The following is a 17,369-nucleotide window of genomic DNA, read 5'->3' as shown; positions in this document are numbered from 1 at the left end:
GGTGAAATCCCATCTCTATTAAAAATACAAACATTAGCCAGGCATGGCACCTGTAATCCCTGCCTCAGGAGGCTGAGGCAAAAGAATTGCTTAAACCCAGGAGACGGAGGTTGCAGTGAGAAGAGATCATGCCACTGCACTCCAGCCTGGGCAACAGAGTGAGATTGTCCTTCATAAAAAAAGATAGCACACTTTTACGTTATGCAGAGAGATGAACTGCTAGACCCTGCAAGGGCGCTCCCAGAACCAGGACTACAGAGAGAATCCAGTACTACCCTTCTAACTGTCATAGTATGTCTCTTCTGAGCACCTCCAACACATTAAAAAAAATACTGCTGGCAGGGCGTGGTGGCTCATGCCAGTAATCCCAGCACTTTGGGAGGCCGAGGCGGGTGGATCACCTGAGGTGAGGAGTTCAAAACCAACCTGGACAACATGGTGAAACCCCGTCTCTCCTAAAAATAAAAAAAAATTAGTCGGGTGTGGTGGTACGCGCCTGTAATCCCAGCTACTGGAGAGGCTGAGGCAGGAGAACTGCTTGAACCCAGGAGGTGGAGGTTGCAGTGAGCCAGGATCACACCATTGCACTCCAGCCTGGACAACAAAGCAAGACTCCATCTCAAAAAAATAAAAAAAAAATGCCAATCTCCTTTATATTACAAGGGAAGCAGTGTGGCTCTGAAACTTACTAGCTATTTGGTCTTTGGTAAGTTACTTAAACCTTTCTGAGTCCATTTTTCCAAATGTATAAGGCATAGTATCTACCTGCCTCACAGGGTTGCTGTGAGAATTTCATCAAAGTGCCCAAAACGTCACCTGTCATATGGTAGGCTCTTGACACTTGTCAATTTCCTGCAACTTAACTTACTTTTATTCCCTTTTTATCCAACTAAATCCTACCAAACTTTCTAGGCCTTTCCTAAAACCTACTGCATCTAACCAACATTGCAAAGATCATATTGATCTCTGTCCTCTTAATTACAAGAGTACTTACATTATCCATATGAGTGTAAGTTTACCCTTTTGTACCTACTAGACTTGAAGGCTCTGAGCCAGGACTAACATCTCCTGAGTCTCCACAGGACTGAACACAAAGTAGTGAGATATCCACTAATACAGCTGATAGACTAACTTCGCTGACTACCCCGTCACCTGCTCTCAGACAGCAGCTTTCAAGCATTCTGTACAAATGCCAGAAGCCTTTGTAAAAGACCGAATGTGCAAGGAAGTTTCAGTAAGTAAGGCACTATGAGGAACTCCTCACCATCACCAAGTCCCCTGCTAAGGCTTCCAGGAGGCATTTTTCTTTGCCACCAGTGAAATTTGGACTTGCTTAGCCAGGCACGGTGGCTCACACCTGTAATTCCAGCACTTTGGGAGACCGAAGTTGGGAGTTCGACATCAGCCTGACCAACACGGAGAAACTCAGTCTCTACTAAAAATATAAAATTACCTGGGCGTGGTGACGCGTGCCTGTAATCCCAGCTACTCAGGAGGCTGAGGCAGGAGAATCGCTTGAACCCGGGAGGTGGAGGTTGTGGTGAGCCAAGATCACACCCTTGCTCTCCAGCCTGGGCAACAACAGCGAAACTCCGACTCAAAACAAAAGAAATTTGGACTTGATTTCTCTTTTCTCTTCTCCAATGTAATGATTAGGTTCAAGTCTTCAATGTCCATTACGTATCCAAAGAACCCAAGAGACCTTCCTTCCAGAAAAAGACCCACTCCTATGTGTAACAGTTAAGCTGAGAGTAAAAGGTGGCCTAGACCATGCTCCCTAGGAGGCAGGGAGAAGGCACACTGCCCACTCCTCCTCCCTGACCCTAGATACCTACCATGCCAGGCTTCAGGGCCTCAGCACTCAGCACTCTGTTGACATTTTTGGGGTTCAGAGACAGCTTGACACTCTTCTTACCCCTGTCTGTGATGCCCAGACTGCTCACCACACATCTTACCAGCATTCCAGGTGAGAAAAGTTCAGGCAAGTGAAGTAGGTCCTGCATAACACAAATGAGAAAGACCTGATACACACCCTTCTCCTGAACCAAAACTCCATTACCCAGCCTTGGCTCAGTGACTTCTCATCCTCAGACGCCAAAGAACCCAAAAGGTAGGTGAGGAATAACCCCTGCATCCACAAAGGAAGTTGGGTCTGTGGCCTAGCCACAGTCTTGAATTTCAGCATAAGGCCTTCAAATATTTCTACATAACTGGCATGTAAAATGACATGTCAAAAGAGTTGTCTACCCTTTCTGCCTCTACTTCATCTCTTACTCACTCTTTGGCTCACTGCCATCTGCTTTCCACCCCTCTCACTCTACCACTTTATCTCCCCATAGAACCACCAATGAGTTCCATATTGCTAAATTCAGTGGTCAGTTTTGCAGTCTATCTCTTACATGACCATTAAAAAGCACTTACTTGAGGGTCGGGCGCAGTGGCTCACGCCTGTAATCTCAGCACTTTGGGAGGCCGAGGCGGGCAGATCACCTGAGGTCAGGAGTTTGAGATCAGCCTGGCCAACATGGTGAAACCCTATCTCTACTAAAAATACAAAAATTAGCTGGGTGTGGTGATGTTTGCCTGAAATCCCAGCTACTCAGGAGGCTGAGGCAGGAGAACTGCTTGAACCTGGGAGTTGGAGGCTGCAGTGAGCTGAGATCATGCCACTGCACTCCAGCCTGGGCGAAAGAGTGAAACTCCATCTCAAAAAAAAAAAAAAAAAAAAAAAATTATAGGTCAGGCATGGTGGCTCACACCTATAATCCCAACACTCTAGGAGGCCGAGGCGGGTGGATCATTTGAGGTCAGGAGTTCGAGACCAGCCTGGCCAACATGGTGAAACCCTGTCTCTACTGAAATACAAAAATTAGCTGGGTGCAGTGGCAGGCACCTGCAATCCCAGCTACTGGGAAGGCTGAGGCAGGAGAATCGCTTGAACCCAGGAGACGGAAGTTTCAGTGAGCTGAGATCATACCACTGCACTCCAGCCTGGGCAACAGAGTGAGACTCTGTCTCAAAAACTGAAAAATCAAGATCATCTCTGCCAATCCAGGTCCCCTTCAGGGTTTCCTATCTCAGGATATCATGACCAAGTATCAACTCATGCACCACAGAAACCTAGAACTCAATCCTGACACCTCTATCTGCCCCACCACCCATACTGAATCTATCACCAAGCAATGACTTTGCCTCCTCAGTCCTCAGGAAATCCTGAACCCAGGTCACCATCAATCTCAGGACGTGAACGACTACAAGAGCCTCCTAACTTGTCTCTAAGGAACTTCTCATGCCTCTTCAATCTACACGCTATGCTACATTTCACCGACCCCAGTGAGAACATTTCAAGGACTTCCCATTGATTCTAGAATTTAAAAACAATACTTAAAATGGTCTGCAAGGCTGCATATGCCCTGGCCCCCATTCAGGATCTCCTGCCCATCTCACATCACACTCTCTCTTGTTCTCCTTACCTAGACATACTAGCCTTCTCTCTGTTATATATCACATTGCTTCTGCCTGAGCGCCATTCCTTCTTTATCTAGGGAACCCTCATTCTTTAGATCTCAGCTTAAGCATCCCTTCCTCAACAACTTAGTCAAAAATTCCTTTATAATAAACTCTCATGGGACCTTGTACCTTCCCTTCTTAGCACCTGGCAAAGTTGTAATTTTAAATCTATTTGTGTTCCACTTATTTTCAATAACAGGCTTCATTCGGATTTCCTTTACCTTCAGAGGTTGTTCTTGTGTCACCTGCTCATTCAGCTTTTTGGTGTAGGCATCACAGATTTCAGTGACTTGCACAAACCCCTGGAGGCCGTTGGGGAGACTAATCACCAGTTCCAGTTCATTTACCTCTTTTACACAACCCAGAATCCGCATTCCCTCACACAGGGACTAGAAGAGAAAAAGTGAAATGTGTACAATAAGGACGGGAACAACAACAGGAAAGATTGGAAGATCTGGCTTCTAGTCTCAATTTAAAAGCTATGAGGCCGAGCACAGTGGTTTACGCCTATAATTCCAATACTCTGAGTGGCCAAGGCAGGACTGCCTGAGCTCAGGAGTTCGAGACCAGCCTGGGCAACACAGTTTCTACAAAAAAAAAGATTAGCCAGGCATAGTGGTGCACGCCTGTAGTCGCAGGTACTCTGAGGTGAATAGATCGCTTGAGCCAGGAGGTTGAATCTGCAGTGAGCCGTGATCACACCGCTGTACTCCAGCCTTGGCAACAAAGTGACACTCTATCTCAAAAAAAAAAAAGACAAAAAATAGGCCGGGCATGGTGGCTCACGCCTGTAATCCCGAAACTTTGGGAGGCCGAGGCGGGTGGATTACCTGAGGTCAGGAGTTCGAGAGCAGCCTGGCCAACACGGCAAAACCCCGTCTCTACTAAAAAATACAAAAATTAGCCAGGCATGGTGGCAGATGCCTGTAATTCCAACTACTCGGGAGGCTGAGGCAAGAGAATCAGTTGAACCTGGGAGGCAGCGGTTGCAATGAACTGAGATCAGGCCACTGCACTCCAGCCTGGGCAACAAGAGTGAAACTCTGTCTCGAAAATAAAAAATAACAATAAATAAATAAATAAAAACCTACAGGAATTTTATAAGTGAAAAGAAATACACATGTGGACATATCAGTGAACTTCTCAAATATCTGACCGAGCACTGTGAAAGGTCTAGATTATACAACAGTGTTAACAGCACTGGGATACTGGAGGACACCTTTGCCTTTTACCTTATTCTGAGCAACCCAAATTCAAATGCCTGGCAGACAACACAATGAAGGAAGCCAGCTAGCTAGTGGAGACAGTGGCAGTCTGGAGTGACCATACCAGGTCTAAAGGGCACAACCACTACTTAGCTCCTTGTCATTACAAACATGAGGGAATACGGGCCTTGTGCTTACATGAAAAAATTTTTTCATGTAAAAAAAATTTTAGTTTTCAGCCAGGTGCAGTGGTTCACGCCTGTAATCCCAGCACTTTAGGAGGCCAAGGCAGGCAGAACACGAAGTCAGGAGATTGAGACCATCCTGGCTAACGTGGTGAAGCCCTGTCTCTACCAAAAATACAAAACTTAGCCGTGCGTGGTAGCGGGCGCCTGTAGTCCCAGCTACTCGGGAGGCTGAGGCAGGAGAATGGCATGAACCTGGGAAGCGGAGCTTGCAGTGAGCAGAGCAGAGAAGGCGCCACCGCACTCCAGCCTGGGCGACAGTGTGAGACTCCATCTCAAATAAAAAAAATTTTTAGTTTTCTAATGTTGGCACCAAGTCTAACAATTATTTTTAAAGTATCATATAGGACAAAATACTGACTCTGAATCTGAATGTTCCACTTCAAAGTTCCCCTTCAAATCTGAATGTTCCCCTTCAAAGTTATTTAACTTCTTTTTTTTTTTTTACAGCTAACATATATTGGTGTTATCATCTAAAAATGTAAGAAGGCTGGGCGCAGTGGCTCACGCCTGTAATTCCAGCACTTTGGGAGGCCAAGGCGGGTGGATCACGAGGTCAGGAGTTCCAGACCAGCCTGACCAACATGGTGAAACCCCGTCTCTATTAAAAATACAAAAATTAGCCAGGCGTGGTGGCGTGTACCTGTAATCCCAGCTACTCAGGAGGCTGAGGCAGGAAAATCACTTGAACCTGGTAGGCAGAGGTTGCAGGGAGCCGAGATCACACCACTGCTCTCCAGCCTGGGCAACAGAGCGAGACTCTGTCTCAAAATAAATAAATTAATTAATTAAATAAAATAATTTAAAAATAAAAAAATAAAAATGTAAGGAACACAGTCAGACCACTTCAATTCTTGGAGATGGGATTAACATATATGAAATGAATGGATAGGATTAGAATAACTGCTAAAGTTACTGTCCATTCTAACCTCTGAATATATGACAACACAAGTCCTGTGAGGACACAAGCCCACAGCAGTTCTAAAGGAAAAAAAGGGGGCAGGCATGGTGGGTAGCTCATGTCTATAATCCCAACACTTTGGGAGGCTGAGGCAGGAGGACTGCTTGAGCACAGGAGTTCAAGACCAACCTAGGCAAAAGAGCAAGATCCAAGCCCCACAAAAAATTTAAAACTTAGCTGGGCAAGGTGACACACACCTGCAGTAGTCCCAATTGCTCAGGTGAAGCTGAGGCAGGAAGATTGCTTGAGCCCAGGAGTTCAAGGCTAAAGTGAGCTATGATCATGCCACTGCATTCCAGCCTGAGCAAGAGAGTCAGGCTGGAAAAGAGAGTCAGTCTCTGGAAAATAATAAATAAATACAAAGGAAAAAAAAAAAGATTCCTAGCATCGGTTAGCAACAGAATGAAATCATGCTCAGTCCTTATCATAAATTGCAAGAATCTCTACACACACACACGAAGTATAATATATTAAGGGGAAAATGGAATTAAGGGAAAAAAGAAGGGAAGAAGAGAGAAAGAACATACACAAACTTAAGCAACCAAGGTCAATTGTTTAAATGAAAACCAACTTTAACAAACCTCAACACTAAGGATTTCAAACTTCTCTCTTGCGGACTTGCTGCTTTCTCTCTTTTCGATTTTCAACTTTTTTGTTTTTGCTGGCCCCTTCTGGCTCTTTTTTCTTTTGGTGGATCCCTCTTCAGTAGAAATCTAGAAGCGGATAGGGGGAACCCACAAAGACCCAAAAGAGTAAGAAGCAATCTGACTTTTCCCTCCTATTTCAGGTAATCACTCACCTTGCTTTGTTACTCCTTCACTCCACCCTACTCCATCCCACTCCCAAGTGTTCCTTTAATTCTTGTTTTAAAAAAAAAAAAAAGAGCTGCCAATGCTCCCTCTGCCCAAGGTCTGAGAAGCCTCCTTCATGTTCCCAAAGTCTCTTCTCTCTTGTGTTCTTCCTCTCTGTTCTTCCTCTCTTGACTGGGATGAACACTGGGGTTCCTCAGTTTGAGAAGCAATGTAGAAGAGTGCATGAAAATGGACACTGGAGTTACACAGACCCAAGTTCAACTCTCATCTTTTCAACCATAACAAGCTATGTGGTTTCAGCTAAATTATATAAAGTCCAGGCACAGTGGCTCCTGACTGTAATCCCAGCACTCTGGGAGGCCAAGGCGGGCTGATCACTTGAGACTAGGAGTTAAAGACCAGCCTGGCCAACAGGCTGTATTTTTTTACACTAAAAATACAAAAAAATTTAGCCGGGCATGGCAGCACACACCTATAGTCCCAGGTACTCCGGAGGCTGATGCAGGAGAATCGTTTGAACCCAGGAAGCGGAGGTTGCAGTGAGCTGAGATCACAACACTGCACTCCAGCCTGGGCGACAGAGCAAGACACTGTTCCTCATCATGGAATTGCAATTGCTGCTTTACAGCACAGTTGAAAAGGTTACATAATATAGACCTAAAGCCACACACTCAAATGTTAGTTCCCTTTCCCCAAGCATTTGAAGCACAGTCTAGTCTAGGTGAGACTGTGAAGTCTAATGTAAATTCTGACCATTACATGTGGAACCCATGTAAAAATGCAATGATCAGTCAGGCACAGTGGAACATGCCTGCTGTTCCAGCTACTCAGGAGGCTAAGGAGGAAGGATCGACTGAGCCCAGGAGTTTAAGTCCAGCCTGGGTAACAGAGTGAAACATTATCCCTCCCCATCTCTTTAAACAACAACAAAAACAAGAAAAACATCGGCTGGGCGCAGCGGCTCACACCTGTCATCCCAGCACTTTGAGAGGTCAAGGTGGGCGGATCATCTGAGGTCAGGAGTTTCAGACCAGTCAGGCTAACATTGTGAAACCCTGTCTCTAACAAAAATACAAAAATTGGCCAGGTATGGTAGCAGGCACCTGTAATCCCAGCTGCTCACGCCACTGTACTTCAGCATGGGCAACAGAGTGAGACTCCGTCTCAAAAAAAAAAAAACTGCTTCCTCTCCATCCTTCATCAACATAGCACATAGCAAAGAGAGCCTAAGAACAAGAAACTGTAGCACTTTATTTTGTTTGTGTGTTTTTTGAGACAGAGTCTCGCTCTCTCACCCAGGCAGGAGAGCAGTGGCACAATATTGGGTCACTGCAACCTCCGCCTTGTCATTTCAAGCAATTCTCATGCCTCAGCCTCCCAAGTAGCTAGGACTACAGGTATACCACCATGCCCAGCAAGTTTTGGTATTAGTATAGACAGGGTTACACCATGTTGGCCAGGCTAGTATTGAATTCCTAGCCTCAAGTAATCCGCCTGCCTCGGCTTCCCAAACTGCTGGGATTACAGGCATGAGCCACTACACCCAGCTAACAACTGTACTTTAAACTCTAATACTAAATGCCAAGTTTCAAAAGATACAGGATCGTGGTGGTATGGCCTCTCTAAACGAATTAAATTTATAGACACAGACTTCAACGCAAAAAAAAAATTCTGGAAAATAACACATTCTCAAATAAGGCTCATTTTTCACAAGACCCTAGAGTAAAAGTTTCCAGTGAGTGTCACCAAACAAGCATACTACTTACATCAAATAAGTTGTCTTGTTCAACTGACTGCTGGAAAGCTTTCTCTGGTTTGTGGATCTTTCTTGTACCTCCTCGGGGGAAGCTTTCCTCCAGGGCTGCCATGTTTGGGTCTCCTAAAAACAATGCAAAAGATAATGGTGACATGTTGTCTTCATAGCAGATTTCAGAAAGGTGTGATCAACGAGGCAAGAGACAAGACTGTTCCAGCAATATGTTAGACAACATTCAGGACTACAATACAGATGGTTTAGATGTCAGGCCCGGGATAATCCATACTTCATCTTTCCAAAGGTCTCTGCTTCAAAACCACAAGTCCACCCACCTTCTTCCAGAAAAGTAAGTTATAGATTCAATGTAGCAAATACTCACTAAGCAGCTACAGTTAAGTCAGAGATACACTGTAGCTCTATAGATGAATATATAATTCTCTGCCTTCAAAGAACAAGCACTTTTTGAAGATAAAACAATTATGTAAGTAACTTAAAATGTAAATTGGATTATAAATGATCACAAAGATGTAGGAAGGGATAAGGCTTCAGTAAAGGAGGCAAGCTTCATAAAGAAGATCCTAGGCCGGTGCGGTGGCTCAAGCCTGTAATCCCAGCACTTTGGGAGGCCGAGACGGGCGGATCACGAGGTCAGGAGATCCAGACCATCCTGGCTAACACGGTGAAACCCCGTCTCTACTAAAACATACAAAAAACTAGCTGGGCGAGGTGGCGGGCGCCTGTAGTCCCAGCTACTCGGGAGGCTGAGGCAGGAGAATGGCGTGAACCCGGGAGGCGGAGCTTGCAGTGAGCCAAGATCGGGCCACTGCACTCCAGCCTGGGCAACAGAGCGAGATGCCATCTCAAAAAAAAAAAAAAAAAAAAGAAGATCCTTTTTGCTGAAGGGTAAAAGATGAACAGAAGCTTGACAGGTAGAAAGGGAATGTGAGAAAAGACATGGATGGGAAAAGCCTATTATTTCAATAAACACCAGCAATTTCCCTATCAAACAACTGCTCAAAGGCTTGCTGTTGTCTCTGAAGAATTATTCAGCTAGACCACTGGGAGATTAAAGCATAAAAACTGAAGTTAAATTTTAAAGGAGGCTGGGCACCATGGCTCACACCTGTAATGCCAGCACTTCAGGAGCCTGAGGCGGGCAGATCATCTGATGTCAGGAGTTTGAGACCAGTATAGTCAACTCGGCGAAACCCCATCTCTACCAAAAATGCAAAAATTAGCCCAGCTACTCGGGAGGCTGAAGCGGGAGAATTGCTTGAGGCTGGGAGGCGGAGATTGCATTGAGCTCAGCTCATGCCACTGCACTCCAACCTGGGGGACAAGGCAAGACTCCGTCTCAAAACATTAAAGGAGAAGTTGGGCTTTTTTGTGGAAGACCTTGAATTAGATATGGGTAGTTTACTTTGGCAAGTCAGAGACTTAAGCAGGGAAAGCGACAGAACAATAAGCAAGAAAAATATACTGCAGACTATAGATTGGACATGAAGAGGGACAGTACTGAAGGCAAGTAAATTCGGTAGAAGGATTCAAATGCATTGTTTCCTGTTATCTCAGTGATTTAAAAAAAAAGAAAGAAAAAGAAAGGAGTCAAGTGCAGGACAGCAGAGAAACCAGGAGAACCAGAACTGGGTGTGAAAACAGAAGACAGGAGAGGTTAGTTTTGACAGACACTTGGCAATAAGAATCTAGAAGGGCTTAAGACTAGAGAAGTGATGACCGGGTGGGGCCAAGGATATGGAATCAGGGATGGGTATCAAAGAAACAGGAAAGTTCAGGGGCTTTGGTTTGCTGGGAATTTCACCCTTAATTTCCTTTCAAACAAAGGGAAACTGAGGCTCCAAAAAGTAAGGAGATCCAGGGGCACCGAAGATATTTAGGCTACTTTCGGAACACAAAGCCTGGAGTTACAGGGGCTGCTAGCACAGAGCCGGCTTCGAAGCGGGGCTAAGGTGGCCGAACCACACTCATCTAGCGGGTACCTGGCAGGGACCCAGGCCTGGGAGAGACCTGACAGCCATGAGGTTTCCTCCTTTTTCGCCTCTCCCTTTACTCACCCGCCCCGCGGCGTCAGCACCCCGCTAGCACTGAGCTCGAACCGCGGTACTCACACACGTGGAGACCAGGATACCTACGCTCCAGAGCAATTCTTCCGGAAGTGTGGGCGGGCTCAACACCCTACTTCCGTTGCCATGTTGCGGAGGTGACCTAGAGAAAGGAATCGGAAGGGCGGGACTTGGAGCCGTAGCCAATCATCGCAGAAGGCCGAATCGCGGTGGCCGGCTAAACGCGTGCGGGGGAGGCGGCTTCTTCCGGCCGGGGAGAGAGGTGATTACTTTTGTTGAAGGACACCAGCTGCGGAATTTTTGGCTTTGGCAGGTGGGTGAAGAGGGGAGGCTGGGCTTGGACCGCCCGCCGTTTCTGGCCGAGGAACACCTCGAAGTCTTAGTTTTCGAGGAGAGAAACAGTGCGGAATGGGAAAGGAGCTAGAAAAAACTAGGGGCGCAAGGGGGCGGCCAGCGGGTGAGAAGCCTGGAGGTGAGGTGCATAGGTGCGCCCAGGGGCTCCCACAGTTTCCGAAGACCCTTAATTCCATTTGCCAGTGGAGAAAAATGAGGCCCTCCGCGAAGCGTCCCCCGAGGTCACCCAGTGACGTAATATTGGACGAGGACTAGGGCTTCTGACCCCCATCACCGGCCGAATTAACCTCTTTTCTTCTGTATGCACATAGCTGTTTGTTCCCACCGAGCTGTGCTTAGGAAGCTGGCCAGCCGGGCCTCCTTTAGCTACACTGCAGCCTTTTTCAAAGCGAGTGAATGTGGCCTGGCCCCTACAGTTCGCCAGGCCCGCTGTAAAAAGGTTAGATTTCAGTCTGTAGACTATCAGTAGGAAGGCCTTTCCTAAGAGGTAGCCAGAACGGAGAGCTGTAAACTCCTTGAGTGCAAGAGACTGCTTCTGTTACGTGAGTGGTTGTCCTTCATCTTTGCCTTCCTTACCTCGTGATCTCACCATTCTAGGTAGGTGTTAAGTTAGGAAAATAGTGATATCGAGGAATAGAGAAAGTAACAGAGAAATAGAGAAAGCTACTGGTCACTTTGAACCTTTAATAAAGTGCCCATCTCACAGATGGAGAGAGGCACGGAAGGATTAGCGGTGGCTCACGCCTGTAATCTCAGCACTTTGGGAGGCCGAGGCGGGCAGATCACCTGAGGTCCAGAGTTCGAGACCAGCCTGAGTAATATGGTGAAACCCCGTCCCTACCAACAGTACAAAAAGTAGCCGGGCGTGGTGGCGCACGCCTGTAGTTCCAGCTACTCGGGAGGCTGAGGCGGGAGAATCGCTTGACTCCGGGAAGCGGAGATTGCAGTGAGCCGAGATCATGCCACTGCACTCCAGCCTGGACAACAGAGCAAGACCTTGTCTCAAGAAGAGCTGTTAGCAGCTTAATTAAAACAGACCACCATTTAACAACATTAAATCACAACTAGGAGTCTTAAAAAGGGCACTGTAAACATAAGGGTTCCTTTATGTTTGCCCTAAAGTAACCTGCCGCATGCTGAAGAATGCAAAACCAAATTTTTCGACCTTACTCCATCATTCTCACCAGCAACAACCCCGTTCCCCATTTCACCCTCCATTTGAGCCTCTCAAGAATCCTCCTCCTTTAAGACCCAGACTAACTTGAGTGATTGATTTCAGTTCTTGAACCATGCACTTCCCTGCAGTCAGAATTAGTCTTCTGTGGGATATCACAAAACATCAGCCTTCCTCCCATATTATGTGTAAAGGAAATTTAAAGCACCTTAGTATTGCTAGGCATATTCTCCTAAAAAGTTTCGTTAGATGTAATGTAGTGGAGGTTTTCAGTTAATGGTCAAAGTTAAGCCCTTGTTTTCTGTAGCGTTTCTTCTAAAAACCTACTTCACACCCTAAGAAATGAATCCAAAAATGTATCATGAAATGAATGGTGGGGGGGGGGAGTATGTCTTTAGTAAGTTTAGTAAAGTGAAACAGTTGATAGCTACATTACAAAGTTGCTTTTATCGCTTCTGTTGGCTAAGATCAAGTGTATAAAGTTACTTTTAATGGAGATTTTCCTAACTTGGGCTAGACTGGACAAGGTCTCTGAAGAGGCCTAAGGAAGTTTGGATTTCCTTCATTGCTCCAAGAACCTTCTTGAAACTTGAAAATTAAGGTCATTTTTCTCAAATTTTCATTGCCAATTCTTTACACAAGAATGCCTCTGAAAGCCTTTGAATGGGGGAGTTCCAGTTTCCATAGCAATGACTCCCTCACAGATATCTCCCTCTTCCATTTCATCAAGACCCAGCTGAGTCACTGTCACTGCCTACCAATCTCGACCGGACCTCGACCGGCTCGTCTGTGTTGCCAATCGACTCGGCGTGGCGTCGGTCGTGGTAGATAGGCGGTCATGCATACGAATTTTCAGCTCTTGTTCTGGTGACCTTTCGAATATATCTTGTCTATAAAAGAAATTCATGCCTTTGTAAAATACACAGGTACTATAGATTAAGCCGCCTTTGCTATATATTCTTCCAGAGTTTTTTTAATACACTATTTGTTTTTCTATTTCATTTACTGCAGTATTTTTCAAACTTTAGCATGCTTCAGGATTATCTAGAAGCCTTATTAAAATAGATTCCTGGGCCCAGAGTTTCTGATTCAATAGGTAGGGCCTAAGAATGTGCACCAGCAAGTTTCCAGTGATGCTAATGCTGCTGGTCTAGGGACAAGAATCAGAGAACCATTGACGTGCTTTATAAAATCCAGAAATAAGATTTTTCTTACAACATTTAACGTTACTTGGGACATCTTTCCATGTCGGTACACAAAGATCTGTGCATATTTTGTGTCGTTTAATGGAAACCATTTTTTAATGAGTCTTCTATAAATAGACAAAGATTTTCATAAACAATATTTCATTGACCATCTTTGAACCACACAATGTGTTTCCACTTTGTAATATTTCAATAAGGGTAATATTGAAATTCCTGGAGAAAAAAAGCAGCTAGATGGAAGGGTACACTCATTTTATAATTCGATAGATACTGCCAAATTGGACTTTCTGAAGGTTGTACCAGTTTATTTTTTTGTTTGTTTATTTTTTTGAGACGGAGTCTCGCTCTGTCGCCCAGGCTGGAGTGCAGTGGTGCGATCTCGGCTCACTGCAACCTTTGCCTCCCGGGTTCACACCATTCTCCTGCCTCAGCCTCCTGAGTAGCTGGGACTAGCAGTGCCTGCCACCACGCCCGGTTAATTTTTTGTATTTTTAGTAGAGACAGGGTTACACCGTGTTAGCCAGGATGGTCTCGATCTCCTGATCTCATGATCTGCCCGCCTCGGCCTCCCAAAGTGCTGGGATTACAGGCGTGAGCAACTGCGCCCGGCCAGTTATACCAGTTTATACTCCAAGCAACAGAGAGAGAATTATTGTTTTCTCACGTACTTAATACTACTACTTACCATAATTTTATCTTTGCTCATTTGATTAAATATTGGTCTCATTTGACATTTCTTTGACTAATAGGTTGGTTATCCTTTTATGTTTTGTCTTTTTGTTTTTGGCATTTTTTTCTTAATATTTTCCCTTCCCTGAGATGACTTAAATATTTCCCCATGTTTTCTTCCAGGACTTTCTGGTTTCACTATTTACATTTAAATCTTTTATCTATTTTGGTGGTGGTGCAAGGATTCCAGCTTCCTTACTACCACCAGTAGCTATTATTAACTCCATTTAGTAAATGATCCCTTCTCCCCTGTCCCATGGAGGTCCTAAATTACTTATAACAAGAAAAATTGTAAAAGTAAGGTTTGTAGTTGAGCTGTTGATGATCACCTGTTGAGAACGTTTGAAAAATAGCAGCTCCAATTTTCGAGTAGCCTTAAAATGGATTAATTCAACGTACTGTGGTGTGATGGAGCCAGGAATGAAAACATTAAGCTGTATTGGGTCAGAGAATGAACTTAGCAGGGGCTATTGTGTTCTCCTCTTATGCTGAGTGATTTTATGTATTCTGAGGTGTTCATGAAATAGCAATCAAGGTAAAATCCTACTTCCAAAAGCTTTATCAGGAAGGCTTTTTCTACCATCTTTGCTACTGCTGTGTTGGGTGAGATATAGATAAATATTTACAGTATTTATATGCAGTGACCTTGAGTTTTTAGACTAAAACAAGACAAAATTTATTTACTTTTAAATTACATCCAAACCAATTTATTGTTGCTTTCTTTCTTTTTTTAAAAGATTGAAATCATGGCAGGTCCAGAAAATGATGCGCAATACCAGTTCACTGGTATTAAAAAATATTTCAACTCTTACACTCTCACAGGTAGAAGGAATGTAAGTATTAATGATAACTTTAAGCAGTTATATTTTAAAATAATATAGATGCAACAAGTCTTGTTTACTTTTTTCTTTCTTTCTCAGTGTGTACTGGCCACATATGGAAGCATTGCTTTGATTGTCTTATATTTCAAGTTAAGGTCCAAAAAAACTCCAGCTGTGAAAGCAACATAAATGGTAAGAAGTTGACATTTAAACCTTTATAACTTAAGCCATTTTGATGTTAGGATTTTTCCCCAACATTTACTATAAAAATAAACCATTGTCATTTTGCAAAATTTATAGCATACAAGAAAAAAAAGAGGCCTAGTATAGTGGCTCATACCTGTAATCCCAGCACTTTGGCAGGTCAAGGCAGGCAGATGACTTGAGCCCAGGAGTTCAAGACCAGCCTGGGCAACATGATGAAACCCCATCTCTACCAAAACAAAAATTAGCCAGGGTGGGAGAACTGCTTTAGTCCAGGAGGCAAAGGTTACAGTGAGCTGAGAACACGCCATTGCATTCCAGCTTGGGCAAAAGAGCAAGACCTGTCTCAAAAAAAAAAAAGAGGCTAGGGGCAGTGGCTTGTGCCTATAATCCCAGCACAATGGGAGGCCGAGGCAGGCGGATCACCTGAGGTCAGGAGTTTGAGACCAGCCTGGCCAACATGGTGAAACCCCATCTCTACTAAAAATACAAAAATCAGCCGGGTGTGGTGGCAGGCGCCTGTAATCCCAGCTACTCGGGAGGCTGCGGCAGGAGAATAGCTTGAGCCCAAGAGGCAGAGGTTGCAGACTTGGAAGCTCTTTATGTAATTGTTAACCAACGTTTTATATCAGTTGCAAATATTTCTTTTTCTAGTTTGTTTCCAATTTTTATGTAATTCTGTCTTATCCTTAAATCCCCATAGGTTTTATTTTATTCTTATAATCCTCCAACCCCCATTTGCCGATCCTTTAAATGAGTAAATCTCTGTTGTGTTGGCAGTAGATGATATGTGGAAAGCCCAAATGCCACATCCTCATCTGCTGTAGCTCTCCTTCACAGATATTTTTATCTTTTTTTTTTTATCTTTTTTTTTTTTTGAGATGGAGTTTCACTCGTTGCCCAGGCTGGAGTGCAATGGCATGATCTTGGCTCACTGCAACCTCTGCCTCCTAGTTCAAACGATTCTTCTGACTCAGGCTCCTGAGTAGCTGGGATTACAGGTGCACACCACCACTCATGGCTAATTTTTTTGTATTTTTAATAGAGACAGGGTTTCACCATGTTGGTCAGGCTGGTCTCAAACTCCTGACCTCAGGTGATGTGCCCACCTTGGCTTCCCAAAGTGTTGGGATTACAGGCATGAGCCACCGTGCCCAGCCCAGATATTTTTCTTTTTGAGACTCTAGCTCTGTTGCCCAGGCTGGAGTGAAGTGGTGTGATCTCTGATCACTGCAGCCTCTGCTTCCCGGGCTCAAGTGACCCTCCCACCTCAGCCTCCTAAATAGCTGGGATTTCAGGTGCACGCCATCATGCCCAGCTAATTTTTGTATTTTGGTAGACAGGGTTTTGTGATGTTGCCCAGGTTGCTATTGAACTCCTGGGCTCAAATGATCCACCTGCCTCAGCCTGCCAAAGTGCTGGGATTACCGGCATGAGCCACTGTGCCTGGCCTCTTCAATGCCTAAGAGCTTTTCCAATCTCAACAGTTGACCTTAGGGACTGCATATCCCAGAACGCAGTGATCACTGGCTTATTCCTAACAAACAGGTAGTATTTTGTCCAGTTTTTTATATTAATTACCTCCTAACTTCAGGAGGGTGGTAGTATCCCCATTACAAAAACGGAGAGGCCAGGCGTGGTGGTTCACGCCTGTAATCCCAGCACTTTGGGAAGGTGAGGTGGGTGGATCACCTGAGGTGAGGAGTTTGAGACCAGCCTGTCCAACATGACAAAACCCAGTCTCTACTAAAAATACAAAAATTAGCTGGGTGTGGTGGCAGGCACCTGTAATCCCAGCTACTCGAGAGGCTGAGGCATGAGAATCGCTTGAACCCAGGAAGCAGAGGTTGCAGTGTACCGAGATTACACCGCTACCCTCCATCCTGGGGGATAGAGTGAGACTCTGTCTCCAAACAAAAAAAAAAAAGATGTTACTTTATATGCTAGACTTTTCTAATAGTATGCCTTTAGGATCTTACTAAATTGTTGGTAGCTTATTTGTTAAAGGTGGAATGTTAGGTTAAAATGTATTAATCTGAGGCTGGGCACAGTGGCTCACGCCTGTAATCCCTCACTTTGGGAGGCTGAGGCGGGTGGATCACTTGAGGTCAGGAGTTTGAGACCAGCCTGACTAACATGGTGAAACCCTGTCTCTACTAAAAAATACAAAATTAAGCCGGGCGCAGTGGCTCACGCCTGTAATCCTAGCACTTTGGGAGGCCGAGACGGGCGGATCACGAGGTCAGGAGATCTAGACCATCCTGGCTAACACGGTGAAACCCCGTCTCTACTAAAAAAATACAAAAAATTAG

At 44.9% G+C, this 17,369-nt stretch overlaps 2 protein-coding genes across 4 annotated transcripts in view; one reads left to right on the top strand and one right to left on the bottom strand.

Annotated features, from left to right (window-relative positions):
- The window catches only part of PDCD11 (programmed cell death 11), a 52,902-nt gene extending 42,236 nt beyond the window's left edge, over positions 1–10,666 (bottom strand). The window contains exons 1-5 of one of the 2 annotated variants that reach the window (XM_050804891.1): positions 10,562–10,666; positions 8,500–8,612; positions 6,503–6,634; positions 3,732–3,899; positions 1,836–1,997 (exon numbers count right to left, since the gene is read on the bottom strand). In XM_050804891.1, coding sequence (XP_050660848.1) covers positions 1,836–1,997; positions 3,732–3,899; positions 6,503–6,634; positions 8,500–8,601 — 564 coding nt within the window. In that variant the 5' untranslated portion in view covers positions 8,602–8,612; positions 10,562–10,666. The remainder of the gene's footprint in view (positions 1–1,835; positions 1,998–3,731; positions 3,900–6,502; positions 6,635–8,499; positions 8,613–10,561) is intronic. The other variant, XM_050804890.1, reaches the window with a different exon arrangement.
- ATP5MK (ATP synthase membrane subunit k) overlaps positions 1–17,369 on the top strand; it is a 201,510-nt gene that overhangs the window by 183,212 nt on the left and 929 nt on the right. The window contains exons 2-4 of one of the 2 annotated variants that reach the window (XM_050804929.1): positions 10,818–10,883; positions 14,770–14,865; positions 14,953–15,045. In XM_050804929.1, coding sequence (XP_050660886.1) covers positions 14,779–14,865; positions 14,953–15,042 — 177 coding nt within the window. In that variant the 5' untranslated portion in view covers positions 10,818–10,883; positions 14,770–14,778 and the 3' untranslated portion in view covers positions 15,043–15,045. Of the gene's footprint in view, positions 1–10,724; positions 10,884–14,769; positions 14,866–14,952; positions 15,046–17,369 lie in introns of those variants that run through there. The other variant, XM_050804930.1, reaches the window with a different exon arrangement.

This window comes from Macaca thibetana, chromosome 9, assembly GCF_024542745.1.
Source record: "Macaca thibetana thibetana isolate TM-01 chromosome 9, ASM2454274v1, whole genome shotgun sequence".
Taxonomy (NCBI): domain Eukaryota; kingdom Metazoa; phylum Chordata; class Mammalia; order Primates; family Cercopithecidae; genus Macaca; species Macaca thibetana.
Note: the sequence above shows the minus strand (reverse complement) of the source record. Positions and strands in the feature narration are given on the sequence as shown.